This window comes from Carassius auratus, chromosome 39, assembly GCF_003368295.1.
Source record: "Carassius auratus strain Wakin chromosome 39, ASM336829v1, whole genome shotgun sequence".
Taxonomy (NCBI): Eukaryota; Metazoa; Chordata; class Actinopteri; order Cypriniformes; family Cyprinidae; genus Carassius; species Carassius auratus.
Window position 1 is genome coordinate 9261734 of NC_039281.1, and position 21996 is coordinate 9283729.

The 21996-nt window shown below is 37.7% G+C and overlaps 1 protein-coding gene across 1 annotated transcript; it reads right to left on the reverse strand.

Moving 5' to 3' along the window:
* Window positions 1-226: 226 nt before the first annotated feature.
* On the reverse strand, window positions 227-21001 carry LOC113058030 (uncharacterized). The gene is made up of 9 exons (XM_026225695.1): window positions 20838-21001; window positions 16057-16386; window positions 15613-15846; window positions 13931-13981; window positions 7454-7786; window positions 7010-7243; window positions 6062-6169; window positions 4485-4556; window positions 227-639 (listed from the first exon to the last, which is right to left on the reverse strand). Exons 1-9 carry the CDS (start codon window positions 20878-20880, stop codon window positions 227-229), a joined length of 1818 nt encoding a protein of 605 aa, XP_026081480.1. The 5' UTR covers window positions 20881-21001.
* Window positions 21002-21996: the final 995 nt, after the last annotated feature.

Sequence of the window (21996 nt, forward strand, 5' to 3'; positions counted from 1 at the left end):
ACTTGTCCATGTTTCTTTTTTTTATCCTTTTTTTCATCATTGATGTTGTAATGCAATGGGAAGCCACAATGGCTATCCATTGACAGAAACATTGGCCAAACTTTTACATTTTTACCAAACCATATTACAGATGCCTTGTCAGATTAAAGTTGAACTGTGGTACGAGTGCGTGCTGAACCATATGGTTTGATTTTTCATTTTATTTTTACCGTGAATTGTTTCATCCCTAGAAAACACACTGATTCTGAAGTTCCTGTGGATTGTGGGAGTGGTTTGGTGTGAACGTCACCTCACCATACTGAAGCTCCTCTCCCACCTCCTTTTCTTCCTCCTCTTTCTCTTCCACCTCCTTTTCTTCCTCCTCCTTCTCTTCCACTTCCTTTTCTTCCTCCTTCTCTTCCACCTCCTTTTCTTCCTCCTCCTTCTCTTTCACGTCCTCCTCCTCCTCTTCCACCTCTTCCTGCTCCTTCTCTTCCACCACCTCATTTTCTTCCTTCTCCTTCTCTTCCTTCTTTTCCACCTCCTCCTTTTCTTCATTCTCTTCCACCTCCTCCTTCTCTTCCACCTCTTCCTCTTCCTTTCTCTTTGTCTGCAGTTGGACCATGGCATATTCCACATCAACATAAGGGGGAACTTCTGCTGAGAAACACAAGACGAGACATTACTGGACGTCTCTACTCATTCTGGAGAGCTGTCAGTCACTGTTAGTCTGCAGTAGAAATAGCAGCTTTAACAAAACTTCAAACTGACAAATTAAGCTTTTCAGGAGTGAAACTAATTAACTGAGAAAGTAGTAAACAATAATAATAAAAAGATCAAATCCAGTTTAAGTTAAACTAGCGATGGGAACTCTCTTGCTCATTTGTATTCTATTAAATTAACTTTTTCTATAAAAATATTTTTATTCATTTGAGCTACTTAAAGTTAAAATGTTATACATTTACACAATCTTTGATCATATAAATTAGAAAATAATTTTATTGCAGCAAAGGAAATGCAAAAAAAATTCATTTCCCCTTTAGCACACAAATATGTCTGCAAGATGTCTGTTAAAGATTGCTTCATCTTGTCTAGTTCAACTCTGAATAAAGAAAAGAGAGGCTTAGAGCCTGATTTTTGTATAAATTTATGACATTTAGCTAGCAGCAAACACAAATTAAGTCTCTTTTAAGTATTTAATTTTCCTATATTATTTTTTGAGTAGTCAAACAATCCAAAGAAGACATCTTTAAAACATAGAGTGAAGTCACTTCCAAACTGAGATTAGATGAACATTAGATTTAAAAAAATCCAAAAGTTTCTGTGTGTGAATCATTGATAAACATGTAAATGAATCTTCCCCAGAATAGACAAAAACAGCAACTAACTTCAGTGTCTGACTCATATTATATAGTTATATAGTTATGTCCATAAGCTTCTTCTGAAATCTGGAGAAATTCTTTATTCTGTTGTTTGACCGATGAAGGCTATAGAGTTTAGTAGATGTGCTATTATAAGTTTCAATATCTTGAATTCCTTGTAAGATCATTACCAGTTTACAACCAGCTCAGGACCAGTTTAAACCAGCTCAAACCTGCTGCCGTGCTTCATAACATACCTAACCAGCACATGCTGGATTTTTCAACAAGGAAATTTAGTTTATGACCCAAGACCAAAAAAAGTTGATGATTTTTAAATGGATAATTCAACCAAAAATTAAAATTTGATGTTTATCTGCTTACCCCCAGGGCATCCAAGATGTAGGTGAATTTTTCTTTAGTAGAACACAAATTATGATTTTAAACTTGCAGTTTCAGTCTCTCAGTCGTACAATGCATGGCAAAGGTAACACAATCAATAGGAGTAAAAAAAAAAAAAAAAAAATCATGCACAGACAAATAAAGCCTGCAGCTCATGACGATACATTGATGTTTAAAGATACAAAACTGATAGGTCTCTGCCAGAGATTGAGCAGTATGTATGTAGTTTTCTCAGCCAGTTAATCAGTCTTAGCTGGGCCTGATCTGGGCCAAAACAGGTTTTATTATTGGTGCCAATTCTCAGCCTAAAGTAAACCAGAATCCCCAAATCTGAGCCACACCTGAGCCTTATATAGTCCAGACCCAACCCAGACAGCAATCGGTTTCGACCCAGATCCGGCCCGAATTGATTTCATGGGACCCAGATGTGGGCCGGATCTGGGCCAACACTATATTGATGTCTGGGAATTTTTTTTATTTCATATTATTACATTGTATATTACTATGATCGCAATTATTCATTTTGTGAATAGAAACTGTTGAATAGAAAATCTGACTTAAAACTGACACATCATGTACTGTGCAATAAAAAAAAACGTATTGCATTGGTTTTTCTATTTATTTTTATAAAGAACAAATCAACCAATAAAGTGTGTATAAAGTATACAGTCTACAAGAGAAAGGTAACAGATAGACACATGTAACTTAATCATAATAATTTATTACAGATGTGACAAAGAGCAGTACCACAGTACTCCAAATGACCATGCATTGCAGTTGCAGTCCACTCTGGCAGAATATAATAGTAGTGTGAAGAGCAGGTCATAATTTAAGATGTTAAACACTGAAAATACTATCCCGATCCACTCCTTCAAGACGCGCGTTTCTCATTCAAAACACACATCACCGGAAACACGACATGTCGCAATCTCTGACGAAAACCAGCGAGAACCAATGAGCGTTTGATATCGCTGCCATAAAACTTGTTGTAAAACTTCTTAACGGCACATTTTTTTATAGTTATAATAGCTACAGAGGAAGGAGATATATATCGCCAATGAATGCGGTTTGAATTTGGATCTGTTCCTCGAAGTATCAAATGGATACAGGATTTTAATTAAAATGAAATACTTTCAGGATCATTTTATTTAATGCTTGTGCATGACAGCATACTAATAAAAATTATGTGCACCTACTCTCTATTATAGATCAGTGTGTGTCCCATGGTAAACCAAATAAATATTACATGATAACGGTTAAACACTCTCTCTCTCTTTCTTTTCATGTAAGGATTCTAAGATTATTTGTACCAAGAATACTATTATTAAATGTAATAAAATTATAATAAAATGCTGTTTAATGCCATTGACTGATTTGCTTAGTTATTGTTTCATTCTGTTTTGACTTGCCATTTCAAAGACTACATTTTAACAATACTACACTTCATTAAAATGTATGAGATCATTTAACCATTGTCATGCAATATTGTATTTATCTTGTTTATCATGAGTCACATAATATGCTGGCAGATCTTAGCCTGATTCTGGCCACTATCACTGGACTGATCTGGGCCACACTCCTCCCATCAACACTCGGCCCTCATGTTGTTTGTCAGATCCCCAGTGTGCCGTCATTGCCACACATGGCCCAGCTCTGGCTGAAATGGTTCATGCCATTGCCGACAGGAACCCAGCAGTGACAACCTGAGGCCACATTTGGGCCAAGTCCATCTGCTATGTAGGTCGCAGAATTATAAGCGCAATACTGCCACCTATCTCTCAAAGGGACCATTGACACTATATCTATAATCTCAATTAGGAGTATCAATGGTAGATGATGATGATGATGATGATGCCTCATGCGCAGGCTGCTCTGAAGCGCATTCACAAGAGTTCTAACAGTTCAGATATTAAGTGAATCAGAGGTAAAAAAAGAATTATATATATATATATATATATATATATATATATATATATATATATATATATATATATATATATATATATATATATATAAACTGTTCAGTTTCTTGCAGAGACCTTTTTTTTTTTTTGTCTTTAAAAGTGATCAAAGTGATATACAGCCAAGTATGTTGACCCGTACTAAGAATTCGTGCTCAGCATTTAACTCATCCCAAGTGCCCACACACAAACACCACAACCTTAAGGTTAGGAGTCAAACTCTCTAACCATAGGCCACGACTTCCCCACAAACACATCACATTTATACATAACACGTATTGTCAAGAGGCGCAGGGTTTAATTTGGATTTGCCGGTGCATGTTTTTCTTACTCTCATAGATTCTGTCGTCATGCAATTTGTTCAAATCATTGTTTGTGTTCTACTGAAGAAACAAAGTCACCTACATCTTGGATGAACATTAAAATGTAATTTTTGGATGAACTATCCCTTTAAAGCTGCATTATGTTAGTTTTGCCTCTTTGTGGCCATCTCTGTTTGGAACCTGCAATTGCAATTATTAGCAAAATTGTCTTCTTTAGGCGAGCTGTGCCTCGGCATGTCTCCTCAGCGCAGATTAATCTAATCTGTTTTAAGGTGTATGTGTGGCTGTCAGTCACCCAACCAATATTCAGTGTTTTTCAGAATTACAGCCACCAAGTCTTGGAAGTATGTCCAAGAATGTACAAGAAGTTTCACCAGAAAATGACATCAAACTGTGCAAATCTTTTTTAATATTAACAACATCTACTGTAAACTGCGTAACCACAAATTTGAATGTCTTACCTGTATTCTTCTTTTCACCCTTTTCCTCAAGAGAGATATCAGCGTATATGAGCTCTGTACCTCCAGCAGCGGCTGAAGGGAAAACACTGACATCAGCAACAGACCAACTACAATCTCATATTTCAGTCATTAAAGTATTGCCTTCCAATTCATCATAACAGATCATGCTGGTCATACATTTTTCACATATCAAACTGTCTGCATGTAACGCATTGTGAAAAAGTCAAGGAAAGAATACAATAAGTGAGATCATATATTCACCAATCTTTGATTTGTTGGATCTCATTCATAAAACCTTTGTAAGTATATGAGTAAATTCTGAGTAATTTGCAAATAGAAAGTCTACCCAAAAATTAACAAATGCTTAATTGAACCTCAGATTACATAGTTAAATGCAAGGGTGGACAGTAATGGAGTGGCTGTACTTAAGTACATTCAAGTATCCCTACTTTCCTGTAGAAGTTTTATTTTGAGTAACTATTACTTCACTAGATTCCAAAGCATAAGATTGTATTTTTTACTTCACTACACTTCAAAAAATATTTAACAATCGAACCGAACCCACAACCTTGCGCTGCTAACGCTACGCGTTACCACTTGAGCCACAGGAAGAATTATATTTTTCTTAAAAAAGCTTGCTAACTTCAGGCCTTATTCTCGTGTTATATGTAACTGTGATGTTCTGCAAAACAACAAACTTTAAAACACTTTTCTTCTTACTGGTGAAATCAGATGGTCAGATCTGTTTTCTCTCAGGTACATAGCAGTGTAAGCTTAACATTACTACATCAGACTCGTCAATGTAGTCCATATCAACAACTAAAATATAACTTGACTCCATATAGTATTTATTTTGGGAAAATCCCAGGTATTTGAGCAGTAGGATTATAAAAAATATTTGCTAATATAAAATTTAAGTAAGTAGCCTATGTAAAATTGCTAAATAAATATATCAGTCTTTTTACTTAAGTAGATAAATTGAGTACTTTTGTACTTTCACTCGAGTCAAATAGAAAAAGCACTACTTTTACTTTTACTGGAGTAATATCTGATTATATTTATCTTTACTATTACTCAAGTACTTGATTTGTGTACTTCTCCACACTTGTTAAATGTGTATGTTAATAAACTCCAGTCATTCGTAAACAAGGCATGCAGTTCTTAACATTTACAATTGGCAGTATATTTTCACAATTATCTAACTGCTTAACTAATTCATTTGTAATGATATATTGTTAGAGTAAATAATGTTATTATACATAATATATATATATATATATATATATTAATAATTAATAATTGTCATGGTGTTTGAGGAATAATATTGTTTAAAAGCATTTCTGCCATTTTGCACCATTTTAAAACCAAGAAAGTTTGTCAAATTTCCATCAAAACTGTCTCAGATCATCTTCATCACATCTATAATGTTTTTACTTTGGCTTTTTGTGTAACTGTCTTTAAGAGACTGCAATGACCAAACAAATCTATGCAGCATATATAACACATAAGATACAAATAGTACTCCATTTTAACCTTCATCTGTTAGTATATGAACTAGAGATTCAACATGAACTTACCTGGTGTCCACTTGAGCTGCTTCCTTTTGTAAATGTAACATACGGTGATGAACATCAGAATCAGGATTAGAGCAACGCAGCCCAAAACAATAAGATATAATTTTACAGCTGTAAAAGAAAAAACACAAGGTCACTTAAAGCAAACTAAAAAAAAAAAAACATCCATTCATTCATACCAACTGAAACAAGCATAGCATTTTAGTAATTACATGCAATTAGTAGTACAGTAAATCAGTTAAAATTCATATTAGCTACGGAAGAGCCAGTAGATCCCTCACTGCCATCAAGTTTAATTGTAATTTCATACCATGTTCTGATAACTGTGTCTACGACGTTGTCAAATGCCCTGTATAGGCAGGACATTGTGACGGTTGGGTTTGGGAAAAGGATGAATACAAAATAAACAGTCTTGAGAGACAAACAAAACCAAAAAGGGAACCGGATGAAAACCGGAACTTGGAGGAACGAGAAGGTAGGTGAAGTCTCGGGAGACGAGAGAATAGACACATAGGGTAAGGACTCCATACAGATGACAGAGAAAGACAGCTATACATAGGGAGACTAATGACAAAGGATTGTCAACACCTGTGCGATTTAATTGGAGTGCAATTACTGTGACGACATGACCAGACTAGCGGAATTAAAGTGCCTATGGTGAAGTGCCTAAGGAGAAGTGAGCTCACTAGGGAACACCCAGGAAAACAGAGACTGACAGCGTGACAGACATCCCATTAAGTGGTCCTAACTGATTTGTCCCATACATGACTTCCCTTGTCCAGTTTATTAACTGCTACGCTGATCTGACCACCGACTGATACAACCAACAGCAACAGCAGGAGTGCTGATCAAGACATTTGAGGAAGATGACAGAAACCTGTCAACATCCAATCACAACTCTAGCAAATACTGTTGTCTAGCAAATACTTCATTCATGTATTAGAATCTCACCAGTAGGACAGACTAGTCTAATGGTCTTCTGTGCGTGACTGACGTGGTTCTTCACGCTGCAGCTGATGTCTCCATCAGTTCTCTCATCCAGATCAATGCTGCTGTTTCCATCCATCAGTGGACCTCCATTCAGAGTCCAGTTGTAGAGGAGCTGATCCCCCTCAGAGGAGCAGGACACCCTCATCACCCCACTGGTGGAGCAGATGATTGACACATTCACTGAGCCAATAGGAGCTGGAGGGAGGGACACATGACAGTCACATGACAAACACAGGAGAATCTTGATCTTCCACACTACTCAAACTATTACTGGAGTCTGTAGTGTGTTTACTGTGTGCTACAGGAATAAAAACCTTCCCAGAGATTCAACTGATTCATCTGCATGAGAGTGAGATCTTTGGAGAACATGAGACTGGAATGAGTCTGATGAGAGAGTTTCTGTACCTTCAACAATCACTTGAAGATCTTTAGATGTTTCTGTGCCGTCTGAGTCAGTGAGTGTTAATCTGTAATTCCCAGAATCTGATCTGATCACACACTTTATTATCACAGTCCCATTAATGACTGTCACTTCAGTTCTGTTATTATAAAGATCACATTCACTCATCCTCATCCTGCCATTCTTTACTCTACAAACTGGATCATCTTGTGTGTTGTTTATTCTCTTTATTATCTTCAGGTCATATTTACTAGCGTCCACCATCAGCAGATTGAGTTTGTCTCCCAGAGCTGCATAACAGTGATCAGATTGATCAAAACTGCAGTTTACCTCCAGACCTGAAGAACAACAGACACACACAGACACACACACACACACACACACACACACATGAAATGTACCAAAATCTACAGACATCATGAACTAAATCAGTAACAAATACGGTGAACACCTGGTAATTGCTCTGTTGCAGGATGTAGATGTGATTTTGTGGGACATGTGTGTGAGAAAGATATGTACTACTATAAATCAGTACAACTATAAAAAAAAAACTATATTTTAACTATATAACTATAAACTATATAAATACTGATACCATTAATGGGAATGCGGAGGGAGAACACACTTTAGGGCAATTTGTGTTTAAATTTCTGACTGAATTAGTGTTTAACATGATCACGGTTTAACAAAAACATTGTGAGTTACTTATTTACCAATGTTTACTAAAGTTTTACTAAAGTTACTAAATACACAGTTATACGTCACCCGCTGGATGATCATACATATGATATAAGAGATTAATTTCACAAGTGTAGACAGCTTCATTAATTATATTGGGAGTCATTTTGTAAATGCTTAAACTCTCACTGGACTATATTCATATTGTTCTTCACTTAATTTCTGTATTATTCGCTGTGCACTGTAAAAAGTGATACTCTATATTTACTCAATAAAATTGTGGTAACAGATTACAAGCAATATTATTAATTAAATGTAACACATTAGAATTAAATAAAATTAATCAAACGAGATGCTTAAAAGCAATCATTAAAAATTAGTAAAATAACATGAAAAAAATAAGTAAAATAAACAAAAATACAAAAATTTTGATAAACGAGAAGCATAAGGCTGCAGCCTGCAGTTAGAGGCAGGGTTGCACATGTTAACCCGCCCCATACCTACTCTGATTGGTTTGATCGTCGAAAACACTATGCTAATGAATACTATGTTATGCATACCAGGCCAGTAGTTGGCAACATCGAAACACAGCACAAAAATGTAATTCACAAATTCATGTTTTAGTTGATTACATGGAGATGATCTAGGCGTCTGGTTCAAAAGCTTATATTTTCAAGCCCCCAAAACAGAGTTATTTAAGACACCTGATGTTAACAAACAGAATCACAGAAGGAGAATAATCAAAAATTTGGTTACCATTACGGTGATCAGTGTTTGCTGTAGTTGGGCTCTTGACCCTTACATTTTTAAACAAACTTTTTTTTTTTTTGGGGGGGGGGGGGGGTTGCTGTAATTGTGATACAGCAGCTAATCAAGCCAATAAAGAGTAAGATTAGGTGGTGTTGTTTGTTTTGATATCATTTGACAACAGGCATCCTGTAGTTGTACAGTATAAGGTCTGGTATTTTCAGCATAAGCGAAGAGATTCTTAGAAGCATTTCTGATCAAAACATTTTTTTTTTAAGAAAATATCTTTCATTTAGGCAAACAGATATCAAGAATCAGCCTGAGAACCTCAACAATGGTGACCATCAGCATGTTGCACTGCATTCTGGGTACCACCTATCAAAACTCCCATCATGATTTGTATCATGAATAAATGATGGATAGAATTGTCTTATATTTATTCTTTACTATTTTTAGTAGCTTGTTTTGTGATGCTTCCAGTTCATCTTTTTATCTGAATATGCTGTTTGTCATCATTCCTGAGATACATACACTTGTTCTTGATGTCACTTAATGTCAAAAAAAAAAAAGGTTTCTCTTCCCCACTACAATTGTTTTCTTAATCAGAATTCTTAAACTCTGGATTTTACAGCAACATCCTGGCCTTCTATTGTTGAATTAAAGGTGCTGCTTTTATGAATGTTAATTTATCTCAGAGATCAGGCTTTATCTATAACACTCAGGCCAAACAATGATTATGTAAAATCATAACCAGCACCACCTGAACACCTTTTTTCTTAGCATGTCTAGCTGTTATAGATTCAGTTAAAACAGCCATAAAAATATATTATTAAAGGGTCAAGAGCCCAACTAAAGAAAACACTGACCACTATAATGGTAACCCCATACATTTACTCTTTTCTCCTTCAGTGATTCTGTTTGTGAACTTTAGGTGTCTTCAATAACTCTGTTTTGAGGGTCTGAAGACACAAACTTCTGAACATGATGCCTATATCATATTTATGTAAGCAACAAAAATGTGAATTTTGAAAAAAGTTGATGTCATGTGCATGCACGACTTACGGGGAAGTCGTGGCCCAATGGTTAGAGGGTTGGACTCCCAATCGAAAGGTTGTGAGCTTGAGTCTCCGGCCGGCAGGAATTGTGGGTGGGGGTAGTGCATGAACAGCTCTCTCTCCACCTTCAATACCTCGACTTAGGTGCCCTTGAGCAAGGCTTCGAACCCCCAACTGCTCCCCGGGCGCCGCAGCATAAATGGCTGCCTATGCTCCGGGTGTGTGCTCACAGTGTGTGTGTGTTCACTGCTCTGTGTGTGTGCATTTCGGATGGGTTAAATGCAGAGCACAAATTCTGAGTATGGGTCACCATACTTGGCTGAATGTCACTTCACTTTCACTTTCACTTTTCATGCATGTAATGTTTTTGCAGGGTGTTTCATGATCGCCAACTACTGGCCTGGCATGTATAACATAGTATTCTTTAGCAGAGTATTTTTTGTTTGTTTGTTTTCAATGAAATCAATATTTTTTTCATGGTATTCTACTCATTTTGAATGGTTGCTTGAAACCATCTAATTTGATTATTTTAATTAATTAATTAATTAAATTGATTCTAAATTTAACATCTGTAAAATTTAATTAATAATATTGGATGTAACATTTTAAACAACTTTATTGAATAAATAAAGTGAATCATTTTTTACAGTGATGGGGATATGCTAGTCTCACGAGAACCAGTTTGTGTTTGCAGGAGCAAATAAAGCAAAGTTTCCTTACTTTAGCAAAGAAAAACCAGTCTCCTCATGACTTAAATCAACATCCTCTGAAATGTTTCTCTATTCATTCATTTTGTACTTCTTATTCATAACTGGTGTTTTTTTCTCTCTCTCCCTCTCTCATCTGCGTTTCTGCATTCATCTCTGCATTCACCACATCCTTCATCATCCACTGGAACACCACTCTCTCGTGAACACAAGTATGACAGTGAGTGGAAGATAGAGTTTACTGTTTATTAAGTTTTGATTATGGATATTATTCTTACACAAACACATTGATTTGCTTCAGGGGGCCTTTATTAAGCCACGGGAGCTGTGTGGACACTTTTAATGATGGATGGACACAGTTTATTGGACTTATATTTAATCTCAGCACACATTCACTGCCATTATAAAGCTTGTAAGACCAAGGACATGTTTTTAATATAACTCTGATTGTATTCGTCTGAAAGAAGAAAGTCATATACAGCTAGGATGGCTTGAGGGTGAGTAAACCATGGGGTCATTTTCATTTTTGGGTGAACAATTCCTTTAAATGCATTTTACTGGATTCAGTACATCTTGAACTTGTAAGTGTCATGGTGCAGGGTGTCGTCTCAGCTTCCCCTGTGGTCTGTGTTGCCCTGTCTGTTCGGTAGCTCGTGGTCTGGGCAATCAGCGCTGATTATGGCGGGGTTGTGCAGATCACAAGCTGATTCTTCCCCACCTGTAGCTCATTCCCCCACTCCCTTATATGTCTCTGCTTTTCTGTCTGTCATCGTGAGTAGATTGTTTTGTCTTTGCCCGTGTTTTGTGTGGTGTCCAAGTTTCATTCTCACCTTCTGCTTTCCTACTTAAGGATCCCTAGGTCGGATATCCGGCAGCGCGAATGGTCTGCAGTGTGCCGGCCAGCTCGGAGATCTCTGTGTGCACCAGAGCATTTTATTATTGTTTATGTTATTTTGTGTTTTGTGGCGAGAATAAAGATTCTCCTTTTCCTTACTCTGCATCTAAGTCCTCTGTCTAGATCGCACCCTGACAGAATCTACTCACCACTAAATGGATTCAGCAGAGGAAACGGAGCTGCACCGAGCTCTTCTGCAGCAGGGCTCTCTTCTGGGTCGACAGCAGAAGGAAATCACAGCTTCTCGTCGCGCCTACTCTGAGATCTCTCTCAAACTCAACCAGCTAACAGATTGGCTTGACCAGCTGCAGGCCAGCCCTTCGGCTGCCCCGTCTGTCCCGGCTGCCCCGTCTGTCCCACCTGCCCCTCGCCACATAAAACCGTGACTTAATCCACCCGCTCCATACTCAGGTTAGCCCAAATCATGTCAGTCATTTCTGTCCCAGTGCTCACTGACTTTCACACTCCAGCCTTCCTATTTCCCCACGGAGCAATCCAGGGTGGCGTTTGTCATCACTCTCCTAGTAGGTCAAGTGAGAGAGTGGGGAACGGCTATGTGGGACAGCAAGCATGACTGTTGTGCGTCATTTGAGGCATTCTCGAGGGAGCTGCACAAGGTGTTTGACCGCTCGGCATGCGGTATTGAAGCAGCACGAGCATTGTCAGTGCTTCAGCAGGGAGAGCGGTCGGTGTCTGGTTACTCAATTCAGTTCCGCACGCTCGCCATGTCATGTGGCTGGAATGAGAAGGCTCTCTGGGATCACTTCCTCCACGGCCTTGCTGAGCATGTGAAGGACGAGATCTATTCACTAGATCTGCCCCCTGGCTTTGATGGGCTTATCAACCTCGCCATTTGGGTCGACGACTGGATTACCCTCCTTTCTCGACACCAAAGAGAGGGGATTCCCCATGAACATGTCACCGGGGTCCCGTATGGAGCAGCATGTGACACGATGTCCCAACGCCACATCCTCCCAGAGGAGGAGCCTATGCAGATTGGGAGAGCACGGCTGACAATTGGAGAGCGATGCCGTCGCTTGGATAATCATTGGAGAATCATTATCCTTTGCCGTTGATGTCATCTGCCTTTGAGCTCCTTCAAGGGGTAACCATCTTTACGAAGTTAGACCTTCGCAATGCTTATCACTTGGTTCAGATTAGGGAGGGGGACGAATGGAACACCACCTTTAACACACATACAGGGCATCTTGAGTATTTAGTTATGCCATTTGGGCTTTCCAACTCCGCGGTGGTCTTTCAGGCAATCGTCAACGACATGCTCCGAGACAGGTTGGTTCATACAGGCGGATCATTCGGGACTTTAGCCAGATAGATCTTCCTCTGACTGATCTCACCTCCACAAGGAAATTATTCTGTTGGTCGTTGCAGGCCCAAGCTGCATTTGAGAACCTTAAGAGTCAATTTATTTCAACCCCCATTTTAACGATCCCTGACCCTTCTCATAAGTTCATTGTGGAGGTTGATGCGTCAGAGGTGGGGGTTGGGGGCAGTTTTGTCACAAAGATCATCTTCGGACGAGAAAATACATCGCTGCGCATTCTTTTCTCATCATTTAACGCCCGCGGAATGGAACTATAACATTGGGAATAGGGAGTTACTAGTTGTCAAGCTTGCCCTGGAGGAGTGGCGTCACTGGTTAGAGGGAGCGCGATTTCCGTTTATCATTTGGACTGATCATAAGAATCTTGAGTACATTCGCACCGCCAAGAGAATAAATTCTAGGCAGGCTCACAGGGCATTATTTTTTGGATGTTTCAGGTTTACCATTTCTTATTGCCTGGGCTCTAAGAATGGTAAACCTAACGTGCTGTCACGGGTTTTTGAGGCTGAGGCTAGTCCCACCCTCCCGGTGGCCATTTAGCATCCCGAACAGGTTGTGTCTGCAGTTTTTATGTGGTGTCCAAGTTTCATTCACACCTTCTATTTTCCTGTCTAAGGATCTGTAGTTCAGATATCCGGCAGCGCGAGTGGTCCGTGTGTTTTGTGGCGAGAATAAAGATTCTCCTTTTCCTTACTCTGCATCTGAGTCCTCTGTCTAAGATCGCACCCTGACAGTAAGATCTGGCAGGTTTGATCAGAATGCTCTTATCCAGGATGTGTCTAGAAGTAGTTCTGGTTTGAGTAGCTGTATTTAATGACTTATTTCACACTGATTCCTTATGCAGGGTTATTTCCCTGCTCTATAGAAGATGACAACTGCGCTAACAGATTTTTAAAAACCAGTCGCATATTTTTTATTGTGGTATTTTAATTTCAGGAACTAAAACAAATAATAATAGAGCCTATAGATCCCTTGCTGCCATCATTATTATTAGGTTTCATTATCATTTACAAAATTTGTTGTAGCTCAGCAGAAAATGTTGTAGGTGACATTCATACCATCTTTTGATGTCTGTGTCACTGCAGAGGTCACAGCTGCAGTAGTTGGTCCTGAAATAAAACATCAGCACAGAATCAGCTGCTTTATCTCTTAATATTAATTAATGCAGAGATAATTAAACATTTTGAAGAATTAAGAGACCAATTGAGGGAGTTGATTCGTCTGAATCTCATGAAATCTATCAAAGACACATCCAGGTCACATTTCAATACAAAACTGTAATTAATAAGTAATATTCATCATGTTCCATTTCATGTTTTTAGGGGCATTAAACCATTTTGCATTGTGACATTTACCCCTAAAATCAAAATTTCTGACATACGAGGAAAAGGCAAAAACATGAAAATAAATTAAGTAAATTCTCAATGCAAAAAAAAAAAAGAAAAGAAAAAAATTATTAACTATAATGTGTATAAAATAAGTAAAATCATCATAGTATTTTAATTGCCATGAAAATAACAATGCAAATTAAATTAATGGCTATAAAATAGTCCTTATTGTATTCATGCAAAATATAACTTATTTTGATTTTGGGGTTAAATGATTGTTTTTTTTTTTTTTTTATAATTCAGTGCCACCACAGCAACTGCCAAGAAACAAGTGAAAAATATTCAAATTAAATAATAAAACAATATATAAAAACAAAAAGGTTTTAAATCTTGGTGTAATTTTTGATTCCTCTCTATCTTTCCACTCTCACATTAATTCCATCACTAAATTGGCATTCTTTCATCTACGTCATATCGCTCAGCTCTGTCCCTTTATCAGTATCTCAGATGCTGAAACTGTCATCCATGCATTAGTCACCTCACGTCTTGATTACTGCAATGCACTTTTCATCAGCCTATCAGCTAGCTCCATTTCCAAATTAAAATTCATTCAAAACTCTGCTGCCAGACTATTCACTCACAATAAGCGTTCTGCACATATTTCCCCAATTCTGCATGATCTTCACTGGCTTCCTGTGGCTTACCGTATTAAATTCAAAATTCTCCTTCTCGCGTTAAGTCTCTGCATGGCCTTGCTCCCCCCTACCTCTGTAACCTGCTTCTCCCCTACACCCCTATTCGCTCTTTACGATCCACTGATTCCAGCCTTCTCGTTGTCCCTCGGCATCGCCTTGCTTCAATGGGGGCAGATCATTCAGTGTTGTTGCGCCCAAAATGTGGAACTCTCTCCCCCCATCACTCCGTTTTGTTAACACTATCTCTGAATTCAAATCCATGCTCCAAACACACCTATTTTCTGAATGTTATAGTTCTTAGTGTGTTGTTTTTTTTTTTGTTTTTTCTTCTTCTCTCTGCTGGTTGCTGCCCCATCTACCCAATTCTCACTTACTGTACTTGCACTCTCATTTGCCTATTGTTGTTCTGTCTGCTCTCTTTGTCAATTGCCTTTATTGTTGTTTGTAACGTGTCCTTGAGCTCTGGAAAGGCGCTATATAAATAAAACGTATTATTATTATTAAAGTTTATTTTATATATAAAAAAAGTGATACCATAAAGCTAGCTTCACTTTATTAATAAGCTTTACTTAAAAATCAACCAAAGTTAAATTAAATACGCCTCAGGCCTGGGATAAGGGGATTCTGGGGAGAAATGTGGCTTTGACAGGTTTTGCATTATTCTTGTTGCGGTTTCTGTTTTCTAGCAAATTCTTCATTAATTTATTAAAAGCTCACCAGGACAGTGCTTGACTCTAATGGTCTTCTGTGCGTGACTGACGTGGTTCTTCACGCTGCAGCTGATGTCTCCATCAGTTCTCTCATCCAGATCAATGCTGCTGTTTCCATCCATCAGTGGACCTCCATTCAGAGTCCAGTTGTAGAGGAGCTGATCCCCCTCAGAGGAGCAGGACACCCTCATCACCCCACTGGAGGAGCAGATGATTGACACATTCACTGAGCCAATAGGAGCTGGAGGGAGGGACACATGACAGTCACATGACAAACACAGGAGAATCTTGATCTTCCACACTACTCAAACTATTACTGGAGTCTGTAGTGTGTTTACTGTGTGCTACAGGAATAAAAACCTTCACAGAGATTCAACTGATTCATCTGCATGAGAGTGAGATCTTTGGAGAACATGAGACTGGAATGAGTCTGATGAGAGAGTTTCTGTACCTTCAACAATCACTTGAAGATCTCTAGATGTTTCTGTGCCGTCTGATTCAGTGAGTGTTAATCTGTAATTCCCAGAATCTGATCTGATCACACGGTTTATTATCACAGTCCCATTAATGACTGTCACTTCAGGTCTGTTATTATAAAGATCACACTCCTTCATCCTGTTATTTCTTACTCTACAAATTGGATCATCTTGCGTGTTATTTATTCTGTGATGTAACTTCAGATCATATTTTCTAGCGTCCCGCTCCATCAGCAGATTGAGTTTGTCTCCAAGAGCTGCGTTACAGGGATCTGATTGACCAAAACTGCAGGACCGATCCAGACCTGAAGAACAACACACACACACACACACACACACACACACACACACAGGTTTATCACTGAGCTCCTCTCATAGATCACAAAACACTAGATATTTTCAAAGATTTCAATACAAGATGTGGCTTTATAAAAAGTATAATCAATCAGCAAACTGTTTTTTTTATTTTATTAAAATACTTAATAATTTATAAGACTTGCCATTAATTTCTGAAAAATTCTACTTCTCAAAATTAGGTGAATTCAACAACTTTGGAAAGACATCTTCAACACAGGAATCAATTTCTCCATCACAATATCTTCTCAATAAATCAGCCTCTTCGGTTGTGACACAAGCCTGTAATTTCTGCAATAATTTCTCAATCATTCGAGTTGATCTAAACACCAACTTTGTGGCCACCACATCGACTTCAACAAAATCTGCACCAGCCAAACTTAACAGCTGGAGAAGTGTCACCACCATAGCATTTGTGAGAAAATTCCAATCAATGAAGCTGATGCACTAGTTAAATCCAATCTTGCTCTATAAACCAAAGGCTTTTCCAAAAGCTAATGCAAAGATATGGAATCATTTGCCCTTTGGAGTTTAAAAAGGTTCAGAAAGAAAACTGGAAGATTTGCCACACTCAAAATTTTTGGGTCCAATAAAAATAAAGGTTTATTCAGGTTTAGCCCAGCCACATTCTTTAAAATAGCACTTACTATTGGTCTCCAGCTTATAGACTCAGGGCCAGTTAGAAGACGTTGAATAAATTGCACTCGAAAAGTTGCTGTTCTACTTTGTAAATGCACAAGTCCTTGCCCACCTTCTTCTTTTGGTAAGTATAGCATGTTATGAAGCACTCAATGCAAGTTATTCCAGAAAAAGTCTGCCAACATTAATTGGATCTTATTAAGCAAGGGTGGTGGTGAATCAACACACATCAAACGATGCCAAAGAGATGAATCAACAAGATTATTTATAAGGGTTTGACCCCTATAAGACAATGCTTGCTTTATCTACTTCCATTTATCCAAATGATCCATTATTTTCTCAGCCAACCCATCCCAAATTTTTGAATGAAAGGATTTGTCTCATATTTTAACCCGTCTCTTTTCCAACTAAGCCCAGCTGGAAGTTTATGGTTTGCTGTTATCCATTCACCCACCAAAACAGCCTCACCTTTTACCCAGTTAACTTTTGCGTCTGATAACATTTTAAAATCTCCCAGAGTTTTCATTAAAACACCAACATCATTTTGCTCTTTGACAATTACAATGATGTCATTAGCTTAAGATGATAAAACAAAAGTACATTCACATTTTTCACACCTGCACCACTCATCGGTCTTGAGTCCCAAGGAGGAGACCGGAAGGATACAAATGATTAGCTATGACAGTGGAGGACGAGAGAGGACCAGGCCTGGATTTTATTTTAGGTTCCCGCCTCCTTTCCTTCTTCCCGTGATTATTAAGTTTTTACATTGTTACATTGGGCAGGCTCTCGGCCCCACTCCACTCCTCACTTATTGCATTAGCACTTTCAGAGATTTTAGGCAAATCTTAAAAGAAAATATTACCTTTACCTTGACCTATCCTGTGATTACAACCATATTTTTTTATTTTTATATATAGAATTTAACAGCTCATTCTCTCATTTAGACTGGATCGGACAACAAAACCCCAGTTTGAGAACATAAATTCTGTATAAAACATGTCTGACCATTCTTTTCTGTCGATGTATATTGTTTAACTCTATAATTAAAATTCCTCCATACATCATATAGCTCATTAGTTTCTATAATTTCTATAAATTTTCAATGAGAAGCCATATGTGGCTCTACATGGTTTCTATCAATGTGTTTCTCAACACAATTAAAATCCTCTCCCATAACTAAAAGATCCCCATTATTGCACTTTTTCACTGCTATATTCAATCTGTCTAAAAAAATATATATATATATATATTTCTATTTATGAAGGTGCATATACTGTATACAGACAAAAGCAAAAACATGATCTTTAAATTGAGCCTTAATCTTTAAACCTCTACTTTTTACAAATTCCTCTACTAAAAGAGATGAGGGAGTAAACTTTTTATTAAATAATACTTGCTGTACCTCCACGGAGTGAGGTATTATAACTCATAAAAAGAAGACAATGGCTTAAGGTCTGCAAAATACAATTTGCACTCATGTCATGTTTTTAGTCACCTTCAAGAACTTTTTTATTTCTTCCACTCCATAATCAAGACATGACCAAATAGATTGGGAGCGAAATGAAACATTTGAATCAGAGCACTTGCTCTCACTACTTTCATTGTCTAACTTTTCCTACTTATGATTCTTTTAGGCCTGTTTCAAAACTAAGCTCTTATCACTTTTTTTCCCTATTCAGAGGTGTTTTAAAAACAACCTGATCCATGTCCATTAAGATATCATACTGAAGCACATTCTTTAAATGTAAATCATTATCCGAAAGTTGACTCAAACTCATTTGTGTATTCAGTATTTCTTCTTCTTCACCGTCAGAATTGTTACTTTCATCCATCTCAAAGTCGGTCAAACTGGATTTTTTTTGTGCATGTTTCACCACTTTCTCTAATCAAACCAGAATCAACATTGTTAACTGCTGGCACAACTACTTTCTGATGACTAGAGTTCAGTCTGTCAGAAGTACTAGCAACTTCTACATTGTCATTCTGATCATTTTTATCTTTAGCACTGTTACTCATCTCACTTTGATGAGTGACATTTTCTGGACAGCCACGAATCAAGTTACCAGACTTTCCACAACCAAAACACTTAATTGTGTCTGTAGAAACAAAGTCTGTGTAATCAAAATCATCCACCTTAAACTTATAGTTTAAGTCAAGGTCACATCTATTTCAATTTAGTGTCATGCACATGAAACATCTAAGTGATGCTACGTTTCACTCACAATAGCGATCTTTTTTATGGGAGCGATTAGTTTGCCAAAGCATGACAATTCTTGGGTCAACATCTCACCTTTGATGAAAGGGGGCACATTTGAAATTGTAACTTTCTTAGTGGGAGTAGAAAGAGGTAATTCTGGGGTAAACAACTCATGTATGGTTATTCCCTTACCAACGACTTCATTTGATTTCTCTACTGTTCTCCGAAACACCACGATTGAATTGTTCATTCTTGATGCCGCAAGCACACACTCATGCCCAACGACGTTACCAACCACTACACTACACTCCGCCATACTCCAGGCAGACACCACCTTCACCCCGTCGCAACACATGAGTGAATCTAGAGCATTAGCTCCCTCAGCCCCCCCAACAGTGCAAAGACTGGGTTTCACATCAAATTAACTTTAACTTAACAAAAAACTATGAAAAACCACAGTGGGCGAAAAACCACACACTCACCACACCGCTCATTCCACTCGCTCAACAAACGCCTCCACATGTTCACAGAGAGAGAGAGAGAGAGAGAGAGAGAGAGAGAGAGTACCAGAATGACATGATGCAATAAAAACCGGAATAGATCCACCTATTACAACATCAAATGTTAGCTAAGGTTTCAAAAATCATTAAAGGTGCACGACATGAGAAACCTGTCTTGATCTTTTAGAATATAAGAGGTCGTTGTTACATTAAAACATCCTGCAAGTTTTGTAGATTTAAACATCATCTTCATTATAAACAAAGCATTTAATCAAGCTCTAAAACAGCTTGTGCCATCACAAACGCACAAACATTTGCATAAAAAAAAACACCTCCAGAGCAAGACATCAATGAATAGTCAACATCTCACCATACGCCTCGTCCACTGTCAATCAGTCACTTATCGGCTGATGCTTATGACACTGAGAGCGAGTGTCGCGTTGTGTCAAATACAGCCCCTTATAAAAACTGACACTCTTTTGCATACACTGGATAAACATCTCATTTATGACTTTATACAGGCATCAGAAGGATCCCAGCGTAAGGAACAAGCGGATGTTTGATTTTGTTTTGTAAATGAGGCACAATGTAGCTAATGGAGAGTTTTCAAAGATACATTTGTTGAAAGACGAAGCGGTACTGGATCTGACTGCACCTGCATCAGAAATGGCAAACAAATTATTTTATAAGGTTTTGAGTGTATCTGACAGGTTTTTCTTATCAAAACACTGTTTCCTATGCAATGACGTTAGCAAATCATAAGAGAGGCCGATTACTTATGAGCCTTAAAACAGGTCATTTTAGACAGAGGGTTAGGATGAGGTTTGAAAAGATTTTTTTTTCAAACACCCACCCACACACACACTACATACAGACTATAAATATAAAAACTGTTATTTTACACAGATGCTGTTTTACAGTAACTAGAAACTTCCATCTGACATTATCATAATATTCCACCAATACACACTGATAAGACCAGAAGATGTATTAAACAACTTTAAAAAAAATTCTTAAACAATATTACAGTCTATAGCGTGAGTTTGATGTGAAAGTGACTCACATGCAGCAGTTTGCAGCAGCAGCATCAGTCCAAAGATCAGCATCACTTCTCTAAAGTCCAGTCTCCAGAAGAGAAGAGCTCAATCCCAGCAGAAGAGTGTCAGATCGAGTCTCACACAGCGTCTTCACTGACAGACAGACAGCAGCTCTACTGACACACCAGGAAACTACATCACTTTAACAAAGAAAGAGGAAAGAGGAAGCTTTTCAGAGAGGGTCAGCAGTTCCTTCTAAAATACCTTTAAAAAGATGCATTACTAAAAAGTGTCTGTAATTATAACTTTATTCAAAACCCACTAAACATAGAAGTCAAAAGAGTTTATGAGCTCATCAAAGGCAGATTGATTTTAAACCAGCTTCACTATTTATTATAAGTATATGCAAAATAAATATTATATAAATTGTACATGAAATTCATTTGGGATTTGGATCCCAAAAAAGAGCAAAGCAAATCTAATCGGTGAAACACAGTGAAAAAGTTGTCAAAATCACATTTCATCTCGATTTTAATTTAATTTCTCCAATCACATTTCTGAAGAGTTCATGTGAAGAAACCATTGTGATTTCACATATTGAGATCTTAAAAAAGCAAAGCAGAGATTTAATCAACCAAAACCAACAGAATGAAGTTAAAGAGCAGAAGAAATAACTCCAGATGTGGAAAATAAACACATAATAATTTCACAATCTGACTGATCTGATTCAGAGAAAGACAAGAGCTTGATCATGGATGAACAGAAGGAGTTTAATAAAAACATTGCTAGTTCATTCACTTCATCTCATATTAATACACTGACATTATTAAATGGAAATACTTATTTAGTGTTTCTCTAGTTACCACAGCATATTTGCATACAAATGCAATCACCAAGAAGTTATTTGTGTCTGTGTCTGCGTTATCGTAAAGACTGTGTGCTGTGTGACGCAGAATGCACTATATATAACATCATGTAGCCAACCACAACCAGACCACAGTTTTGCCCTTTAGCACAATGTCAACCATATAAACTTCAGCATAACAGAAACTTTTAAACATCAAACATAACTCCACATTCAACTCACATGGGACTTTCAGTTTAGCCAACATAAAGTGAATAAAGTAACCTTTAATTACATCATTTACTCTCCTGACCTGATTTCATTAGTGCAACAGAAGTGAT